Source organism: Podospora pseudopauciseta, chromosome 1, assembly GCF_035222475.1.
Source record: "Podospora pseudopauciseta strain CBS 411.78 chromosome 1, whole genome shotgun sequence".
In the NCBI taxonomy this organism is placed as follows: domain Eukaryota; kingdom Fungi; phylum Ascomycota; class Sordariomycetes; order Sordariales; family Podosporaceae; genus Podospora; species Podospora pseudopauciseta.
The window spans coordinates 4,725,651-4,744,143 of record NC_085892.1 but is presented as its reverse complement, the minus strand read 5'-3'; the positions used below and the strand labels follow the sequence as shown (position 1 = coordinate 4,744,143).

The 18,493-nt window shown below is 35.5% G+C and overlaps 2 protein-coding genes across 2 annotated transcripts; one reads left to right on the top strand and one right to left on the bottom strand.

The window, feature by feature from the left end:
* The first annotated feature begins 13,018 nt into the window (after positions 1–13,018).
* On the top strand, positions 13,019–18,409 carry CLB2 (G2/mitotic-specific cyclin). Its single transcript, XM_062907976.1, has 5 exons — positions 13,019–15,656; positions 15,875–15,926; positions 15,982–17,211; positions 17,268–17,406; positions 17,462–18,409. The coding sequence occupies exons 2-5, from the start codon at positions 15,921–15,923 to the stop codon at positions 17,557–17,559; spliced, it is 1,473 nt and encodes a 490-aa protein (XP_062770897.1). The 5' UTR covers positions 13,019–15,656; positions 15,875–15,920; the 3' UTR covers positions 17,560–18,409.
* On the bottom strand, positions 13,495–15,121 carry RML2 (mitochondrial 54S ribosomal protein rml2). Its single transcript, XM_062907975.1, has 2 exons — positions 13,775–15,121; positions 13,495–13,707 (listed from the first exon to the last, which is right to left on the bottom strand). Exons 1-2 carry the CDS (start codon positions 14,727–14,729, stop codon positions 13,529–13,531), a joined length of 1,134 nt encoding a protein of 377 aa, XP_062770898.1. The 5' UTR covers positions 14,730–15,121; the 3' UTR covers positions 13,495–13,528.
* Positions 18,410–18,493: the final 84 nt, after the last annotated feature.

The following is an 18,493-nucleotide window of genomic DNA, read 5'->3' as shown; positions in this document are numbered from 1 at the left end:
GTCTTTTAAAATAGCTTTTTTTAATTTCTAGAAAGCCTACTCCTTTTCTTGCCCCTACCGGAATTTTACGTCTTTTTTAATTAAGCGATTAAATAACTTTATAATATTTACGTAGCCCTAAATAAATATCCGATAAAAGTTTATAAACCTTAAGAATTCCTTAACGTATATTTATAATTACGGCATAAGCTAATCTTTAATTACCGTAATTTTCTTAAACTTTATACGAACCTTACTTAGCGATATTAAATATCTTAAATATATTATTTTCTATACGTAAAACTCGCTTTTCTCTTTATTAATTAAAAGTCCGGTTCTATATAGCGCGTTAAGTATTTTTTATATATATCGCTTATATTTCTCTAAAGTACGTAAGTAAATAAGAACGTCGTCGAAATAATATACTATTATTTTATTAAAGTACTTCCGTATTATATAGTTAATAAGAGATTAAAACGTCGCGGGTATATTAGTTAACCCGAATAATATTACGAGATACTCGAAATAGCTATAAAGTATATAAAACGCTATTTTCTATTTATCGTTTTCTTTAATCCGTATATAGGTATATCTAATAGGTATATTTAAGTGTATAAAGTATTATACTTCTATTAATTAACTCCGTAACCTAGATATTAACGGTAGTAAATAACTATTTTTTATTATTTTATTATTTAATTAACGGTAATTTATATATAGTCGTAAATTACTATCTTTCTTCGGTACGAAAAATACAGGGTATCTTACTAGCGATATAAACTCCCTAATATATCCTCTTTTTAAATTTTTATTTAAATACTTTTATAGCTCTTTACTTTACTTATCGTTAGTATAGTAAACCTTAAATAGCCGTAGCTTAGCTCCTTCTTTTAACTTAATTTCGTAGTTTTACGGTCCTCGCTTTAAAAGCCTCTTTAAATATTTAGCTATAAAAGTTAGGTATCCTCGATATTCTACCGGTACTACTTTTTTCTTACCTTTTTTATATTATTATAGTAGGCGTATTTATTAACCTCCGATATTATTACTTTCTATACTCTTTACGGTGCTCCTTACAGTAATGCCGTGGAGAGTACTTATTTTGCATTTTGCTCCGTACGTACTTCTAATCTCCTATCGTTAATTAAATACTTTTAAAGCTTTTTTAGTCGTAAGTAACTACTATCCCTTTAATCGATATTTAAGTTATAGTTTTTATACTATAGTTACTTTAGAATTATATCCTTCGAGGGTCCTATATTTATAATATTAAATATAATTAATATTATTTTTCCTTCGACTATAATATCTAAAGGTAGTATCTCTTTATAGACCTTTTACGTAGGAAATAGTTTTTATATAACAATTTATTTTTTTTTCTTTTACGGTATACGGGCTTAATATATAAATTATAACGAAATTAAATTTATTTTTATACTACCGTTTATTAATATTATTATTTAAAGATTTCTTTAGTACGTAGTAACCTAAAGGCGTTTATTTTTTTTACTTTTACCCTATATAGTAGTAACTTCGCGGATAAGCGCCGAATCGTTATTCTATACCTTTACCTTACGCTAATACCTTTAAAGATACCGTTCGTAGTCCGTTAAAGGTTAACGGCTTCCGCGAAAAGCCGCGAGTCGTTTCTTAAATAATTATATCGTTTAAAAGCGTTCTCTTACTCCGGATTAATTAATAATATAAAGTCTTTTAACTATACCCGCTTAGCTTTCTCTTATTTTCCGTTTTTAATATTCTTTTATATTTACGCTCGATAATAATTCTTTTATTTAATTATTTTAACTTAATAATATCGTTTAACTTTCTTCCGTAAATATATAACGTAGTTTAGGCTTAAATACTATTTTAGTACTATTTCCTCCTATAAACGTATATTATTATTTATATTTTAACCGTTTACGTATTTAACGTAGTACTTCATATACTTTAGTACGATCTATATAACCTAAAGGCTATCCTTTAGTTTAATTAGGTTTTAAACCCTTTATAAAATATAGTCGTTTAGGTTCTTTTATTAAGCCTTTTTTTACCGGGCTATAGTCTTTTTAATTAACTATAGCTTACCTTCCTTACTTACTTTACGTACCGGCTAATAACTATATAGCGATTTACTTTAATAATACTTTATATATCTGTATATAATATATTAAAACTAAAGTACTTTCCGATACTCCGGATACTTAAGGTAAAGCTATACCGTATTTCCCTTATAAGGTATATACTATATAGATATTAATATATTTCTTAATAGCTTCGCGATTTCGATACTAGCGACTTTTTTACCTTTTTAATATTCTTTTTAGCTTTTATATAAGAGTTTTATAGGTTATAATATATCCTATAAAATAGTAATTTTATACTTACTATATTACTTTTTTAATATCGTTTACTTAATAAGTCTTTATATAAGACCCTTACCTTTAACAACTTCCGTAATAACTTTTATAATAATCTATATTATTTAATCCCGTAAGGCCTATATTTATAAATTTCTTTCTTCGTACTCCGCCTTTAGCCTTTTTAATACTTTTTTTACTTTTTAAAACTCTATATTTTCCTATCCGGTATATTAATTAAAGTCTTCCTCGGAACTTACCGCTTTACTTTATTAATACCTAATAGCTATTATTTCTATAACCTTTAGTCCTTTCGATATAGTAGTTAATATAATCTTTTTTTTCTATCCGAGTTACTTAAGTACCTTATAGTCCTTTTTAAAATATTTTACTTTATTATAATTAAAATATTTAAAGTTATTTTTACTTTAGCTTCGGCCTTATAGCCTTTACTATTATATAATATCGATATTTATCGGTCTTAAATATATAGTACCGGAATAGTTAATACTAAGATATCTTTACTTATATTTATCGTTAAAACGATTATTATTAAAGTATCTCTTATAATTATTACCGTAAATACCTTTACTATAACTTCTTTTTTCCGTACGACGCTCGAATTACTAATCGTCGATTTATATAGCTATAGTAATATACTTATCGATAGTATCGGGCCTTAACTCTTTATATAGTTTATTTTTTACCTTTTCTTTAAAGCTATAGTAGAAAAGTTATATTAACCTTTTATTATTAATAATATTATATAAGTTATTAATTTTAAATTAAACCGCGTAATTAGCCGCTAAACGCGTTTAACGTAAGCTTAAAAGCCTTCCCTACGCGTACTTTGCCTCGTCGTATTCCTTAAATACCTTTTTAAGTTTAGCTTTAAAGGTACGGTAGCTTTTAAAGTATTTTATAGTAATCTTTTTTTAGTCCTCCGGCTTTTACTTATAGTAGTCGTCGAGGATAGGCTCGAACTATACGAGAGCCTTATTCTTAAGCTTAATAGCCGCGAAAATTATTTTCGACTTTTCGTTAATAAACTAATTTAGGTATTAACGAAAATAAGTTTTAAACTAAATTAAAAATCTTTTAAGCTCTGCCTTTTCTCCTTTATAGTACTCCGGTACCGGAAACTTAATAACCGACTTAGACGTAGTCGAGATAGCGAAAATTTACTTCCGGGTTTATTAAGTTTTGTCTTTAAGCTTTTTAAAACGCTTAATAACCTACTCTGCAGTAAAGGGTATAGGCCTAATAGAAAGTCTTTCGGCGCCTAGGCTAAGCATGACGTTTTTTATTTAAACGTTTTTAGGTCTGGCTATAGTAATAAAAAGACGTCTTTAACTTATTCGTAATAGAGTTAAAGTAAATATATAATATATAACGAATCCCTATTTAAAACCTCTAAAAAGAATATCGGTTAAAAGTACTTTTAAATAATCCTAGTTCGGTATAGCTAAATAGTATATAATAAAATATTTTAATATAAATACTAAATACCGTAAATATAATTTAAATTATATATTATAGAACTATTTATTTATACCGGCCAGTTCCTCCGTATATATAATCTTTATATTAAGCCGTAATTAAGCTCTTAAGGCTACTAATCCTCTTAGTTTAACCTACTTAGTTTACTTAGTGCCCTAATTATATTAATTACTCCTATTTAGTTTATTTAGTGCCCTAATTATACTAATTACCCTATTTAGTCTACTTAGTGCCTTAATTATACTAATTACTTTACTCGGTTTACTTAGTGCCCTAATTACATTAATTACTTTACTTAGTTTATTTAGTGCCTTAATTATACTAATTACTTCTATTCTTTACTATAATTAGCTCCCCTATACGTTCTCTTAATTAGCCCCTATTCCCGTGGCCCTATAACCGTCCTACACTAAGGTTGTAACACTATAGTATAGGAATCGAATATATATAAGGCTAAATAATAAGACGGTATTAATAATAGAGATTTACGTATCGAAGTTTAAAAGATATATAAATATTATTAAAACTATAAAAAAAATTAAATAATATTTTAATTAGTTAAAGATTAAAAATAATATTAAGAAAGCTATTTAATTATACTATATATATAAGAGAACGAGGGTTGCGAAATATAAGCCTTATAGATTCTTAAAGCTACTACCGGTAGTAAAACGGTTATAGAGTTTAATTATAATAAACTTTATTATTAAATTACTAAAGTTTAAAAATATAATAATTAGCGTTAAATATAATAGTATATTAATAGTGGTCGATAAGCTTATTAAATAAGTATACTTCTTACTTTATAAAGAAATTTAATTAATAAAATAATTAACGGATATAGTATTACGGTATATTATATTAATATATATATAACTAAAGAAGTTTATTACGGACTACGATATTAAGTTTGTATCGAAGTTTTAAAAAACGTTAATAACGAAGCTAAAGGTAATAAATAAAGTATTTTCGGTTTACTATTTTTAAACGGACGGTTAAACGGAACGGTTTAATTAAATCGTAAAATAATATTTATAGAATTATATTAATTTCGAATAAAATAATTAAGTTAAATTATTATTTACGGTATAGTTAATATATAATATATTACTAACCGAAACGACTAAAGCTATACCGTTTTTTATAAATTTCGGCTATAAAGTAAACCTATAATAAGGACCTACGGTTAAGGTATTTAAGGCTAAAATTAAAGTAAATAAAATATATATATTTTACGGTAAACTTAAGTAAAAACTAAAGTTTATAAGGGAAAAGATATAGAAATACTATAATATTAAAAGGCTCGAGGGACTTTACTTTAAAGAAGGAAATATAATATCCCTTTCTATACGTAATTTATATATTAAAAGACTTAATAAGAAGCTAGATTATAAGAGAATAGGATTATTTAAAGTTAAAAGAAAAATATCGGAAACGGTATTCGAATTAAAGTTACTTAATATAATATATTTATAATTATATACCTTTTATATTTTACTTTTAAAACATATACTATATATAAATAAAATTAATATATAGGTAATAGCGGAGGACGAAAAAAAGGAGTACGATATAAAAGAAATATTAGATTTATAATTTAATAGAGGTTAATTAAAGTATTTAATTAATTAATTAGAATATCCGGTTATAAATAATTTATCGGAACTATAAATATACTTTAATTATTTAAATAAATAAAAAGAATTTTACTAACGGTATCCGGACCGACTAAAGTTTAAGTAAGTAAAAAGATTTAGCCCCGGCCTATAGCTAAATAGCTATAAGACGGAGCTAAAAGAACTTTAATAGGAATCGAACTTACGCCTTCGATATAATAATTAATATATTATATACTATATTATAAAGTTAAAAGATATAAAGGGGACTAAATATAAATAGTATTATGCGCTTTAGGTATTTCGGGAAGTAAAAAGCGCGTTATTAATAATATTTAATGCGGTTAAGAAGGAAGGACTAATAGTATTAAAGTTTAAAGGAAGATCCGAAGGCTAATTAAGGTTTAGGGAAGGATCTAGGAAAGAAAAGTCGGAAGGAGGAACGGTAATAGAAAAAGGAATAGCGGAGGTATCTACTACCGGCAAGCTATATAAGGTAGTAGGCCGCGCGGAAGCCTTTCTCTCTTTCTCTTTAAAGAGCCGAGATTCATAACGAAAAGCGGTAAGGGCTCGAACTTTAAAAGCGCGTAATTACGCCTTAAGATAAAAAAGCTTACTTAAAGTAATTTACTTTTCGGTATTTAAGCGTTTTTTCTCCTTAATTAAAAGGCGGACTATAAAGCCGGTTAAAAAGGAAAAGAAAAGGTCGAAAAAGAACTTACAATCTACGCTATAAACGTTATAGTAGGAGCGGCTAAAATTAATATACGAAAGGTACCGATTATATCGAAGAGAAGCTATATATTAAAAGTTATTTTTTTTATAATAAATATATTTAAATATTATAAAATTAAATTTTATAAGGAATTATATTTAATTACGGCGACGGTCGGTATTCGTATAAATCGATTTCTTTATACGATTAAATATAATAATTAAAATAAAGGAAGAGGGACGTACTATAGAAATACGAAAAGGAAGCGGGAGTATAAATATTATTTTAAAAATACGGTTATCGAGACGTCGATTTAAAAGGAGGGATATTATATTATAGTTAAACTAATAGTAAGCTACGCTATATATAGGGCGTAGGGCGCCTAGCCGATTATTAAAGAGGTTAGAGGACGGCTAATCGGGTATAGATAAAAGTACTATAATACTAAGGCTCACGAGTAGTTTATAGAATATAAAGTACTAGGGGTAATTAGAGGTATAATATAATAAATATATTATAAAATATAATATACTAAGAGTAATCAAGGCTATAGTAAAGTAAGTACCTTAGGGTTCTAAGGTCTATATATACGGAGGAACTAACTAATATAAATAAATAGTTCCGCAATATATAATTTAAGTTATATTTACGGTATTTAGTATTTATATTAAGATATTTTATTATATATTATTTAGCTACACCGAATTAGGATTATTTAGAAGTGCCTTTAACCGATATCCCTTTTAGAAGTTCTGGATAGGGGTTCGCCACAGTATTACTATAAGCAGTAAAGGAACCTTTTGGCCACTATAGCTTAAGGCCTAATTAATAAATACTAGAACTTTCTAAAGTAGCTATAAGCTTATATAGTAAGTTGCTACAATAGTATAATTTACAAAGCACCTTTGCTATCGAAAGTTCTATAAATTTCCGTAGGACTACACTAGACCCACCTAAGCCCACTAAATACCCTAAATAGTATAGGGGCTTCCGGAGCCTATAGGACCCACAGTAGGCCTACGAAGGCTTATATATAGACCTCTCCTCTCTCCTGTAGAATAGTTCTCTTCTTTCTCTTTTTAAGGGACAAAGTTTAAGGTTACGGCCTAAGGCTAATAGGTTAAAACTAAAGGCAATAAAGGCTATTTTATTCCTTATACCTTACTATATTATAGTGCTTTACCTTCCTTCGGCACTGCCGTCGTATCCTCCCGCTTCCGTTTGCGCACTGCTGTATTTTTACAGCAACCCTATATAGGCTCTATATTATAGGCCTATTAGGACTTCGCAGCTAATAATTATATTAATATATATATAGCTAAAGGAGTTTATTATAGACCGCGATATTAAGTTCGTATCGAAGTTTTAAAAAGTATTAATAACGAGGCTAAAGGTAATAAATAAAGCGTTTTCGGCTTATTACTTTTAAACGGACGATTAAACGAAACGGCTTAACTAAATCGTAAAATAATATTTACGGAATTATATTAATTTCGAGTAGAACGATTAGGTTAAACTATTACTTATAGTATAGTTAGTATATAATATATCGCTAATTAAAACGACTAAAGCTATATCGTTTTTCGCGAATTTCGGCTATAAAATAAACTTACGGTAAAGACTTACGGTTAAAGTATCTAGGGCTAAGGTTAAGATAAATAAAATATATATATTTTACGGTAAGCTTAAGTAAGAACTAAAGTTTATAAGGGAAAAGATACGGAAATATTATAATACTAAAAGGTTCGAGGAACCTCGCTTTAAAAGGAGAGATATAATATTCCTTTTTATACGTAATTTATATATTAAAAGATTTAATAAGAAGCTAGATTATAGGAAAGTAGGATTATTTAAAGTTAAAAGGAAAATATCGGAAACGGTATTCGAATTAGAGCTACTTAATATAATACGTTTATATTTATATACCTTTTATATCTTATTTTTAAAACCCGTACTATATATAAATAAAGTTAATATATAAGTAATGGCGGAAGATAAAGAAAAAAAGTATAATATAAAAGAAATATTAGATTTACGGTTTAATAGAGGTTAATTAAAGTATTTAACTAGTTAATTAAGATATCCGGCTATAAATAATTCGTAAGAACTATAAGTATACTTTAATTATTTAAATAAATAAAAAGAATTCTATTAACGATATCCGGACCGACTAAAACTTAAATAAATAAAAAGATTTAGCCCCGGCCTATAGTTAAATAGCTATAAGACGGAGCTAAAAAAAACTTTAATAGAAATCGAACCTATACTTTCGACATAGTAATTAATATACTATATATTATATTACGAGGTTAGTAGGTACAAAGGAATTTAGGCCTAATTAGTACCGTACGCCTTTACCGCCGCGGGAAAAAGTTAAAGACGTATTACCGTAAGAAGCTAAAAATATATTTAAGTTTAAAAAAACTTATTAGGTTTTTTTAAATTTAAAAGAACCTCGGCGGAAGTCGAATCCGCGCCTTCGATATAGTAACCGACGTACTATATACTATACTATAAAATTAAAAGGTATAAAGAGGGTAAAATATAAATAATATTATATACTTTAGGTACTTTAAGGAGTAAAAAGCGTATTACTAGCGGTATTTAACGCGGTTAGGAAGGAAAGACCGGTAGTATTAAGATTTAAAGGAAAGTCCGGAGGTTAGTTAAGGCCTAAGGAGAGATCTAAAAAAAAAAAATCGAAAAAAAAAGCGGTAGTAAAAAAAGGAACGGTAGTAAAAGAGGGAGTAATAAAGGTATCTGCCGCCAGCGGGCTATATAAAGTAGCAGGCCGCGCGGAAAACTTTCTTTTTTCCTCCTCGAGGAACCGAGACTTACGGCAAAAGGTAGCGAAGGCTCGAACCTTAAGGGCGCGCGACTACGCCTCGAGACGAAAAAGCTTACTTAAGGTAACCTATTTTTCGGTATTTAAACGTTTTTTCTTTCTAATTAAAGGGCGGATTACGGAACCGGTTAAAAAGGAAAAAAAAAGGTCGAGGGAAAGACTTACGATCCACGCTATAAATATTATAGTAAAAGCGGTTAAAGTTAATATACGGAAGGTATTAATCGTATCGAGAAGAAATTACGTATTAAAGGTTATTTTCTTTATAATAAGTATATTCGGATATTATAAAACTAAATTTTATAAGGAACTATACTTAATTACAGCGACGGTCGGTACTTATACGAATCGATTTCCTTATACAATCAAATATAATAGCTTAAATAAAAGAAAAAAGGATATACTATAGAAATGTAAAGGAAGCGGAGGTATAAATATTATTTTAGGGATACGGTTATCGGAATATCGATTTAAAAGAAAAGGTATTATATTATAATTAAATTAATAGTAAACTATATTATATATAGAACGCGGGGCGCCTAGCTAATTATTAAAGAAATTAGGGGACGGCTAATTAAGTATAAATAAAAAGTATTATAGTACTAAAGCTTACGAATAGTCTATAAAATATAAAGTATTAAAGGTAATTAAAAGTATAATATAATAAATATATTATAAAATATAATATACTAAAAGTAATCGGGGTCGTAGTAAGGCGAGTACCTTAAGGTTTTAAAGTCTATATATACGGAGGAACTAGCTAATATAGATAAATAATTCCGCAATATATAATATAAGTTATAATCGTTAGTATTAAATTATTATAATTAAAATAAGCTATTATTATATATTATTTAGCTATACCGAACTAGGATTATTTAGAAGTGCCTTTAACCAGTATCCCTTTCAGAAATTCTGGATAGAGGTTCGTCACACTTTACCGCTATAAAAAAAAGTTAAAAATATATTACCGCAGGAAGCTAAAAATATATCTAAATTTAAAAAGATTTATTAGGTTTTTTTAAACTTAAAAGAACTTTAGCGGGAATTAAACCCGCGCTTTCGACGTAATAGCCGACGTACTATATACTACACTATAAGGTTAAAAGGTATAAAAAGAGCGAGCTATAAATAATATTACGCGCTTTAAGTACCTTAGAAAGCGAAAAGTATACTATTAGCGGTATTTAATGCGGCTAGGAAGGAAGGACCGGCTATACCCGGATCTAAAGAGAAGTTAGGCGGCTAGTCGAAGCCTAAAGCAGGATCTAGAAAAGAAAAGTCGGGCAGAATAGGGGCGGAAGACTTTGTTACGGAACGGCTCCGAGGATCCGAAAAAGCGGGGGCCGAAGGAAGTAAAGGGGTATCGCTAAGTAGCAGGGCAAACTATACGGCTAGCGCAGCTTCCTTCTACTTAATATACTTTAATTCTTTTATACTATTAAAACTACGGGAGACGGCCGTAGCTATTTACTTAAACTACATTCGTTTCTATAAACGTAAACGGTTAATTTTTTAATCTAGGGTAACGCGCTAGGACTTAACCTTTACTATTTCCGTCTTTATTTAATTATATTAAATAATAATTTTACGGAGCTATTAAACGGATAATCTATAAGCGTTATAAAAGGATTAATTATACTATATATAAGTAGCGTAATACTCGGAAACGAAGGGAGAGATTTTATAAAAGAAATTACGTTTTTCGTAAAAGGAATAAATATATTTTATAATAATAGTAAATCGTAAAATTAAAGTAAATAGTTTATTATAATTTATTATTTTCGAGTGCGGAGGTTTAGTACCGGATTACGCTTTACTTATACGGTTAAATATTATAAAATATAGGGAAATAAAGGAAAAAAGAAAGGACTTATAAGTATTAATAAACGTAAAAAAATAGGTTAGGCCGATAGGATTTTAGCTTAAGAGAAGGAACGTTATATTACGGTTTAATACCTAATAAAGCGCGGGGCGTACTACGGACTAATCGTTAATATATAAGTAAGGACTAATTAGGATAGGATTATTAAGATTAAGGATCGATCTAAAAAAGTTAATCCTAAAGGAAATAGTATTAATAAAATCGAGAGTCGAGTTAATCGATATAGAACGGTACTAGGCTTAGCACGAAAATTATATATACGAAGGAACTAACTAATATAAATAAATAGTTCCGTAATATATAATATAAATTATAATCGTTAATATTAAATTATTATAATTAAAATAAGCTATTATTATATACTATTTAGCTATACTAAATTAGGATTATTTAGAAGTGCCTTTAACTAGTATCTCTTTTAAAAGTTCTAGATAGGAGTTCGTTACAACTAACCACAACACTATAAAAATACCTTTAATAGGGTATATAAATAAACGTACTTCCGTAATAGTAGCTCGCTCGCAGGCCGCACTCTATATAGAATAAAGAAAAGACTTTATAAGCTTGCAGACTATATAATAAGTACCTAATCGGCCTAATTAGAGAGCCAGAATTACTTACACGCGTGTAAAGTATAAAAATATAAAGAAATAAAAGTCGATAATTTATTTAAAATAGAATGTCCGAAGTAAACCGCTTATATATATAACCCCTAAACCCCCGAATCCTCCGAGAGCCCCACTTCCTTACTTAAACTCTTAGGCCTATAGCCGCACCCCAAACTAATAACTTTAATCTTCTATATAATATTTTCTTTTTTAAAGTAATAACATTTTTTAATTTATTCGCTTTAGCTTTAGTTTAATTCTCGATTAAGGATATTATATTATAAAAAATAACTTAATTAAATTAATATTACTTTCGTAAAATAATTTTCGATTAATATTATCAAATATTTTTTTTAATTTAAAAATAATAATATTCCCTAATCGAATTTATATTTATAGTATTAATATAACTTTTTTTATTTATATAATATATAGTCTTTAAAGTTAATTAAAAATAAATAATAACTTATTAACTTATTTTTAATTTACGTTTTTTAATTTTTTTTTAGGAAATCTTTAAACGTTATATATAGGTCCCTAAAAAGCCTTTAAACTTTATTATAATAAAGTTATTAATATTTCTTTTCTATTAGTTTGGAGTGCGGCTATAGGCCTAAGAGTTTAAGTAAGGAAGTGGGGCTTTCGGAAGATTCGGGGGTTTAGGGGTTATGTATATAAGCGGTCTGCTTCGGACATTCTATTTTAGATAGATTATCGACTTTTATTTCTTTATATTTTTGTGCCTTGCACGCGTGCAGGCAATTCTGGCCCTTTAATTAGGCCGATCAGGTGCTTATTATATAGTCTGCGAGCTTATAGAGTCTTTTCTTTGTCCTACGTGGAGTGCGGCCTGCGAGCGAGGCACTGTCACGGAGGTGCGTTTATTTATATACCCTGTTGAGGGTATTTTTATGGTGTTGTGGTTAGTTTGTGTGTTTTCTCACCATTTTAATAATTATTAAATATTTTTCTATATTAGAGCATTTAGGTAAAATAATCTATAACGCATTACTTTTTTTTAGGAAAAAACTTAAACTTATAATTAAGTAAAAAAATATAGTACTATTTAATATATTATTAATATTATTATTATTTTTTTTATTATTGTTATTCTATTATAATAACTAATTATATATAAGTTAAATTAATAATTTAATATATTTATCAATATATAATTAGTATTAATTATTAATAATATATTTTCAAAAGTAATAATAATCTTAGAAACTACTATTAATTAAGTAAATATACTTTATGTTATAATGAACTATAATTATACAGAAAATTAAAATAGTAAAAATATTATAAAATAGTAAATAACAAGTAATAAGAGCAGTGCGAAATTTAAGTAAAGGTAAGTTAAAAATCTAGGTGTGAAATAAATTTTTAGGTACGACCTAGAATTAAAGTACTGGAAATTTTATTTTAGACTACTTAACTTATCGTCCGTTATAGTTGGGCTGCGGAGCTACATTAAGTCGTCTGATGTGATCTTTACGAGCACAGGCACCTGAGGGACTCCCACCCCAGGACATTTTCCTAACCACATTCAGATCCTCAGCCTCTATAGACTATATCATACGAGGCAGACCGTCTACATAAGGCATAGTCTTATCGTTAGCCACCTGAAATTGTCCCCTCCTTTGCAGTGTATGCATGCAACACTCTACCCCACTATTGATATCAATAACCCTTTTCGGAAGTCTCTCACGCGGCTCGACAGCGATTGCGTTTTTGCATTCTAGACAAGACGTCGAATCTTCTCCGCTTGTTTCCTACCCCTCTGTCATGGGTCTCCAAAGTTTCCTGTGTTTGGCGCCTGGTCTGGCCGTACGAGCTAAGGCCGGTAGTTGAGATCAACCAATCGTCCAGGCCATCCAGGCCGCCTGCTTGTGTGTGATCTCATGATGGGGGTGACGTTGGACAGACGGTACAGCATTGCACATGCACTCCCAGTTTTTTATGAAGAATACATGTTGCTGATCTACATAATGTACAAGAGCCGTTTCGCGGCGAGGGATTAGGCAGTCTTCTTGTCTCTCCGCTTGCCCATGTTCCGGACACGGGGAGTGACCACCCATTTGTTGATGTTGCTCTTCCGGCGGGTCTTGAAACCACCCTTGGATGGTGTACCCCAGGGACTTGTGGGAATTCTGTTACCCTTCGACTTACCACGACCGCCACCGTGGGGATGTTCGACTGGCCTGAATGTTAGTGATCACGCTGACAGGACAAGATTGCCTTGGGGGGGAGAGGTGCTGCTTACATGCGTTCATGGCCAAACCACGAACTGTCGGCCTGATATTCAGCCAACGTTTTCTTCCGGCCTTGCCCAGCTGTCTGTAGTGATGCATCACGTTGCTAGCAACACCAATCGTAGCGCAAGCATCCTTGCTGACCCTGCGAATTTCACCACTTTGTAACCGGACAACAACGAATCTACCCGTCACGACCTTGCTGCCGTCTTCGCGAGTCTCTTCCTCCTTCGAGATGACTGTGGCATAGGTGCCGGCGCTGCGGCAGAACACAGCACCACCCTTCGCCTGGGAGCCAACATTGAAGACATTGGTTCCAACAGGAATCATGTGCATTGGCAAGCAATTGCCCCTCCACGCCGTTTTGGAAGCTAACACACCTGGATCGATAACACCACCCATGCTGTCGAGGAGGTCCTTGGGGATGCCCTGCCGGTAGCTGTGAACGACGTCTCCAGCCCTCATGCCCTCCGCCGCCACAATGTAGGTCTTCTTGCCGTTTGCCTTGCGTGTCAGCAGGGCAATGTGCGCACTCCGGCCGGGGTCGTATTCAATGCGCTCAACAAGGTGTGGCCCAGGTGCCCATCTCTCAAAATCGACAGTACGAATCCTCCGCTTATGACCACCTCCACGATGTCTAACTGTGATAACACCCTGGTTATTTCTACCGCCTTTGCCGTGCCCCTTCTTGGGGAAGGTCAGAGGCAAATACGGCCTCCCCTTCCAGAGATGATCGTTGATCGGACGTTTGAGATGACGAAGACCGGGTGTCCTTGGCTTGTATGTTCTCATCTTTACAGGCTCGTAATCGGCTTGCGCGCCAGCACCGGAGAGGGCTGTCGAAGCATCGCTGTCGTGGTTGCTCCTTACTTGGGTCGCATATCCCCTCAGGGCAGCCAGTCGGAGGCTGCTCTGGCAGAAGGCGGACACACCGGCGGCCAAAGGCCGAAATTGCGATCGCAACATTAGGTATGGTATAGATGTGTCCTGGATAGGGCTCCGCGGGGAGCTCGGGGGGTTGTTCGCAAGGCGAAAGCAGGTCGAGATCCGGAGTCAAAGCCGGGACATTGAAAAGACTCCGTATGGGCCTTGGAAAGACTGGAAGCAGCCAATGGGCTGCGAGGTGTCGGGGGAGCTCGTGGGGGGATCTCTGTATACCTAGCCTTCAAATAACCACCCCAGATGCTGGGATTTTTGCGTGGGAAGCTCGATGCTTGGCGGAAAATGTGGCTTGGTTTGTGTGGCTATGTGGCTAGTTCTGCTGGCTTGTGCACCAGGAAGTGGGTCGGCGCGTTCGCCCTTGCGATGCGCAGACAGCTGGATCAAGGTTGGATGCCCCCTCCCGCGACAGAGACATACATAACCCTGGATTGGCAGGGTTGAGGGAAAGTCATGGTGGGGCGCCAAGGACTTGCTCTCGCGCGTTCCAGTGGCCGCAGCCAATCAGGCCGTTTTCTGACCGCTGTTGCTCCGGCAGCCGCTGGCTCAGTGCAGGACACCGCGTCCCTTTGACTCTGCTACGACCGCGTTCTGATTTGGGCTCGCGAACCCTGGAGGTCCCACTCTGCCATCAACCTCCACATTCAAGTTCTTAAAAACAAGACAGCTCTGTCAACATCCTCTCTTTCCCATACCCAAAGACCTCCACCCACTACCCAGCAACGCTTCCACCATTGGCACCGCCATCGACCGTGGCAGGCTGTCTATCGTCGTGATCAACTCGAGCGTTCTCCTTTTGACCCAGGAACGCGTCGCCAATCCGTGATCTCGACTCTCAACTCCGACAGCAAATCAACGACTGGGCCCCCATCACCACGGCTCCCGATTCTCCTAGGCATATCCACCAGAAGACACGCCACCTGCCCGTGTTGTTCGTTATCCCCAGCATCTTTGGTACGCCTCGCCCTTCCTTTTGTTTACTTTCAGTCCCACCCACCCACACACACACACACACACACACATACATACTCTGCCCTTTCCTATTTGTCGCGTCATTCAAGGGACCACTGTACGCCAATCCAATTCCCACTGCTGTGCTCGATCTCTTCCTCACTTGTCCATTTGCTGGTGCCGACGCGTTGGGAACCGACCGATTGACTCTTTGCATCCAGCTCTACCTAACATTCGATTGACTTATCTCGGATCATATCAGCCAAGATGGTTGTGAGTACTACCACATCCTGTTCATGCCATGATCTCATCCTAACATCATCATTAGAGGACAAGAAACCTTCGTTCGGTAGCGAACGAAAACGACGAGAACAGCACTGATACGACGCGTCTTACTCGTGCCAAGGCCGCTACCTTGAAGGTGGACGAGCTGGCCTCCAAGGGATTGCAGTCCAAGAAGACCACTGTCGCCGCCAACCCCACGCGGAAGCGTAATGCTTTGGGTGATGTCACTAATGCGACGAAGGGCGATGCTGCCGAGGCCAAGAAGCCAGCAAAGGCTGCTCTCGCTCCCAAGGCCACCGCTGGCGTTCAGAAGAGAACAACTGCGACAACTCGCTCAGCTGCTGTTCCTCTCAAGGAGAAAGCCAACAACACTAAAGTCGTCTCGAAAACTGGTGCCGGCGCCATTGGTCCCTTGAAGAGGAAGGTCACATCTACTGCAGCCAGCGCTGCGGTGAAGGAGCGTGTTACAGAGGAGAGCGAGCCGGCCCCCAAGAAGGTGCACACGCTCGAGGCTGAGAAGAAGACCAAGGTTGAGGAGTCTTTGCGCGTCAAGAGCTCCAACATCGAGGAGGATCTCCGCCGCAAGGAGGCTGTCCCCGCGCCCGTTGCTGCCGAACCTGCCGAGCATATCTTCCCCGAAGGTGTCGAGGATCTCGACCGCGAGGACTACGATGACCCGCTCATGGTCGCCGAATATGCTAACGACATTTTCGAGTACCTGCGCGATCTGGAATGCAACTCGGTCCCCAACCCCCACTACATGGACCACCAGGATGATTTGGAGTGGAAGACGCGCGGCATCTTGATCGACTGGCTTGTCGAGGTTCACACTCGCTTCCATCTCCTGCCCGAGACACTCTTCCTTGCCGTCAACATCATCGACCGCTTCCTGTCCGAAAAGGTTGTGCAGCTCGACCGTCTTCAGCTCGTTGGCATTACCGCCATGTTCATCGCTTCCAAGTACGAGGAGGTTCTCTCACCCCACATTGCCAACTTCCGTCACGTCGCCGACGATGGATTCAGCGAGGCCGAGATCTTGAGTGCCGAGAGATTCGTTCTGCAAACCCTCAACTACGACCTCAGCTACCCCAACCCAATGAACTTCCTCCGTCGCATTTCCAAGGCTGACAACTACGACATCCACTCCCGCACTCTTGGCAAGTATCTTATGGAGATCAGCTTGCTGGACCATCGGTTCATGGCCTACCGCCCCAGCCACATTGCCGCCGCTGCTATGTACTGCGCGCGCATGTGCCTGAACCGTGGAGAATGGGTAAGCCTCCCTTAGGACTTTGCGATCGTGTATACATCTAACTGACTCAATTGTAGGACGAGACATTGGCCTACTATGCCGGCTACACTGAGGCGGAAATTGACCCCGTTTATCGCTTGATGGTGGACTACCTGGCCCGCCCCGTCTGCCATGAGGCGTTCTTCAAGAAATACGCGAGCAAGAAGTTCCTCAAGGGTGAGTGTCCAATCATTTCATGCTCTGTTGAAGCACATGCTGACTTTGTGCATAGCATCCATCGTAACTCGCGCTTGGGGTAAGAAGCAGGCCGGTCTACTTGGGATCCAAAACCTTGGGTTAACAGTCGACCAAATCTTGGACGATGCCTAACTGTTGGCCCTTCTAAACCTCTGATGTCCAGTCTTGTACAGTCTCAGGATACCACTCTGTGGTTGGATTCGGCGCATTGACGACACGTCATGATTAGCTGTAGATCATGGTTCCATGTTCGGCATCTGGATTTTTTGGACACCCGGCCACGACAGGCCTGGGTGTTTTTGCTACCGTCACTTCATCATCACGGATATCCACTGAAGGTTAATTGGCGGAGGCGTCTTTCAGTATCACAGCCGGGCGTCTTTACTTCTTTTTTCATACGGCATGGGCAGGGTTTTTGTTCATTGTTCTTATCTTTTGTCACAAAGTCGATTTTTATCGCGGCGGCGCCCGGTGTCTTGGGGCAGACAGGATGGTGTTTCGGGTCTGGTTTTGTTTTATTACCTAGTCTGCTCGTTGTCATGTATTTGTACCATGACTTTGTTCTTTCCCCCCTCAGCTTTGCTATTGCTGGAATCTCGTTGTTCTGTTCAGGGGGACAGCAACGACACCGATTAGAACCGGAGATTTGGATGGGGTCTCTCGCTCTCGCCCCGGTTGCTTCTATCGTTGCATGTTAATGGCACATTGGAAGCGGTTCCGGACAAGATTTGGGACAGCAGGGGAAACGGGCGGAGAAAGGGAGCAGACTTATTGGGAAGAAGGAAGGAAAGGAAGAAAGGGTACACATATCTTTCACACAGGCACAGGAAAGAAGGGATAGGAAAGTGGAGAGGCCACAACGGGGGGTTGGTGAGGGGGTAAAAAAATCGTGTACATATAGTATCTGTCTGTCTGTCGGTTTACTTGTAGGCGATGATGGGTTTCTGGACGGCAGCATCGGGAATGAAAGCATTGCATTGTACATTGGTGTTTTTGGTGATTGTGTTTGTTGTGTTTCTGCGTGTTTCTGTTGTTTTTTTGAAGGCAGACAGGGTTAATGATGATG

Coding starts and splice junctions, on each gene's coding strand:
- RML2 (XM_062907975.1), bottom strand. CDS start 14,729: ATGTTGCGATCGCAATTTCGGCCTTTGGCCGCCGGTGTGTCCGCCTTC. Junction 13,708..13,774: donor TGGTTTGGCCATGAACGCAT/GTAAGCAGCACC, acceptor CATTCAGGCCAG/TCGAACATCCCCACGGTGGC.
- CLB2 (XM_062907976.1), top strand. Junction 17,212..17,267: donor GCCTGAACCGTGGAGAATGG/GTAAGCCTCCCT, acceptor ACTCAATTGTAG/GACGAGACATTGGCCTACTA. Junction 17,407..17,461: donor GAGCAAGAAGTTCCTCAAGG/GTGAGTGTCCAA, acceptor CTTTGTGCATAG/CATCCATCGTAACTCGCGCT.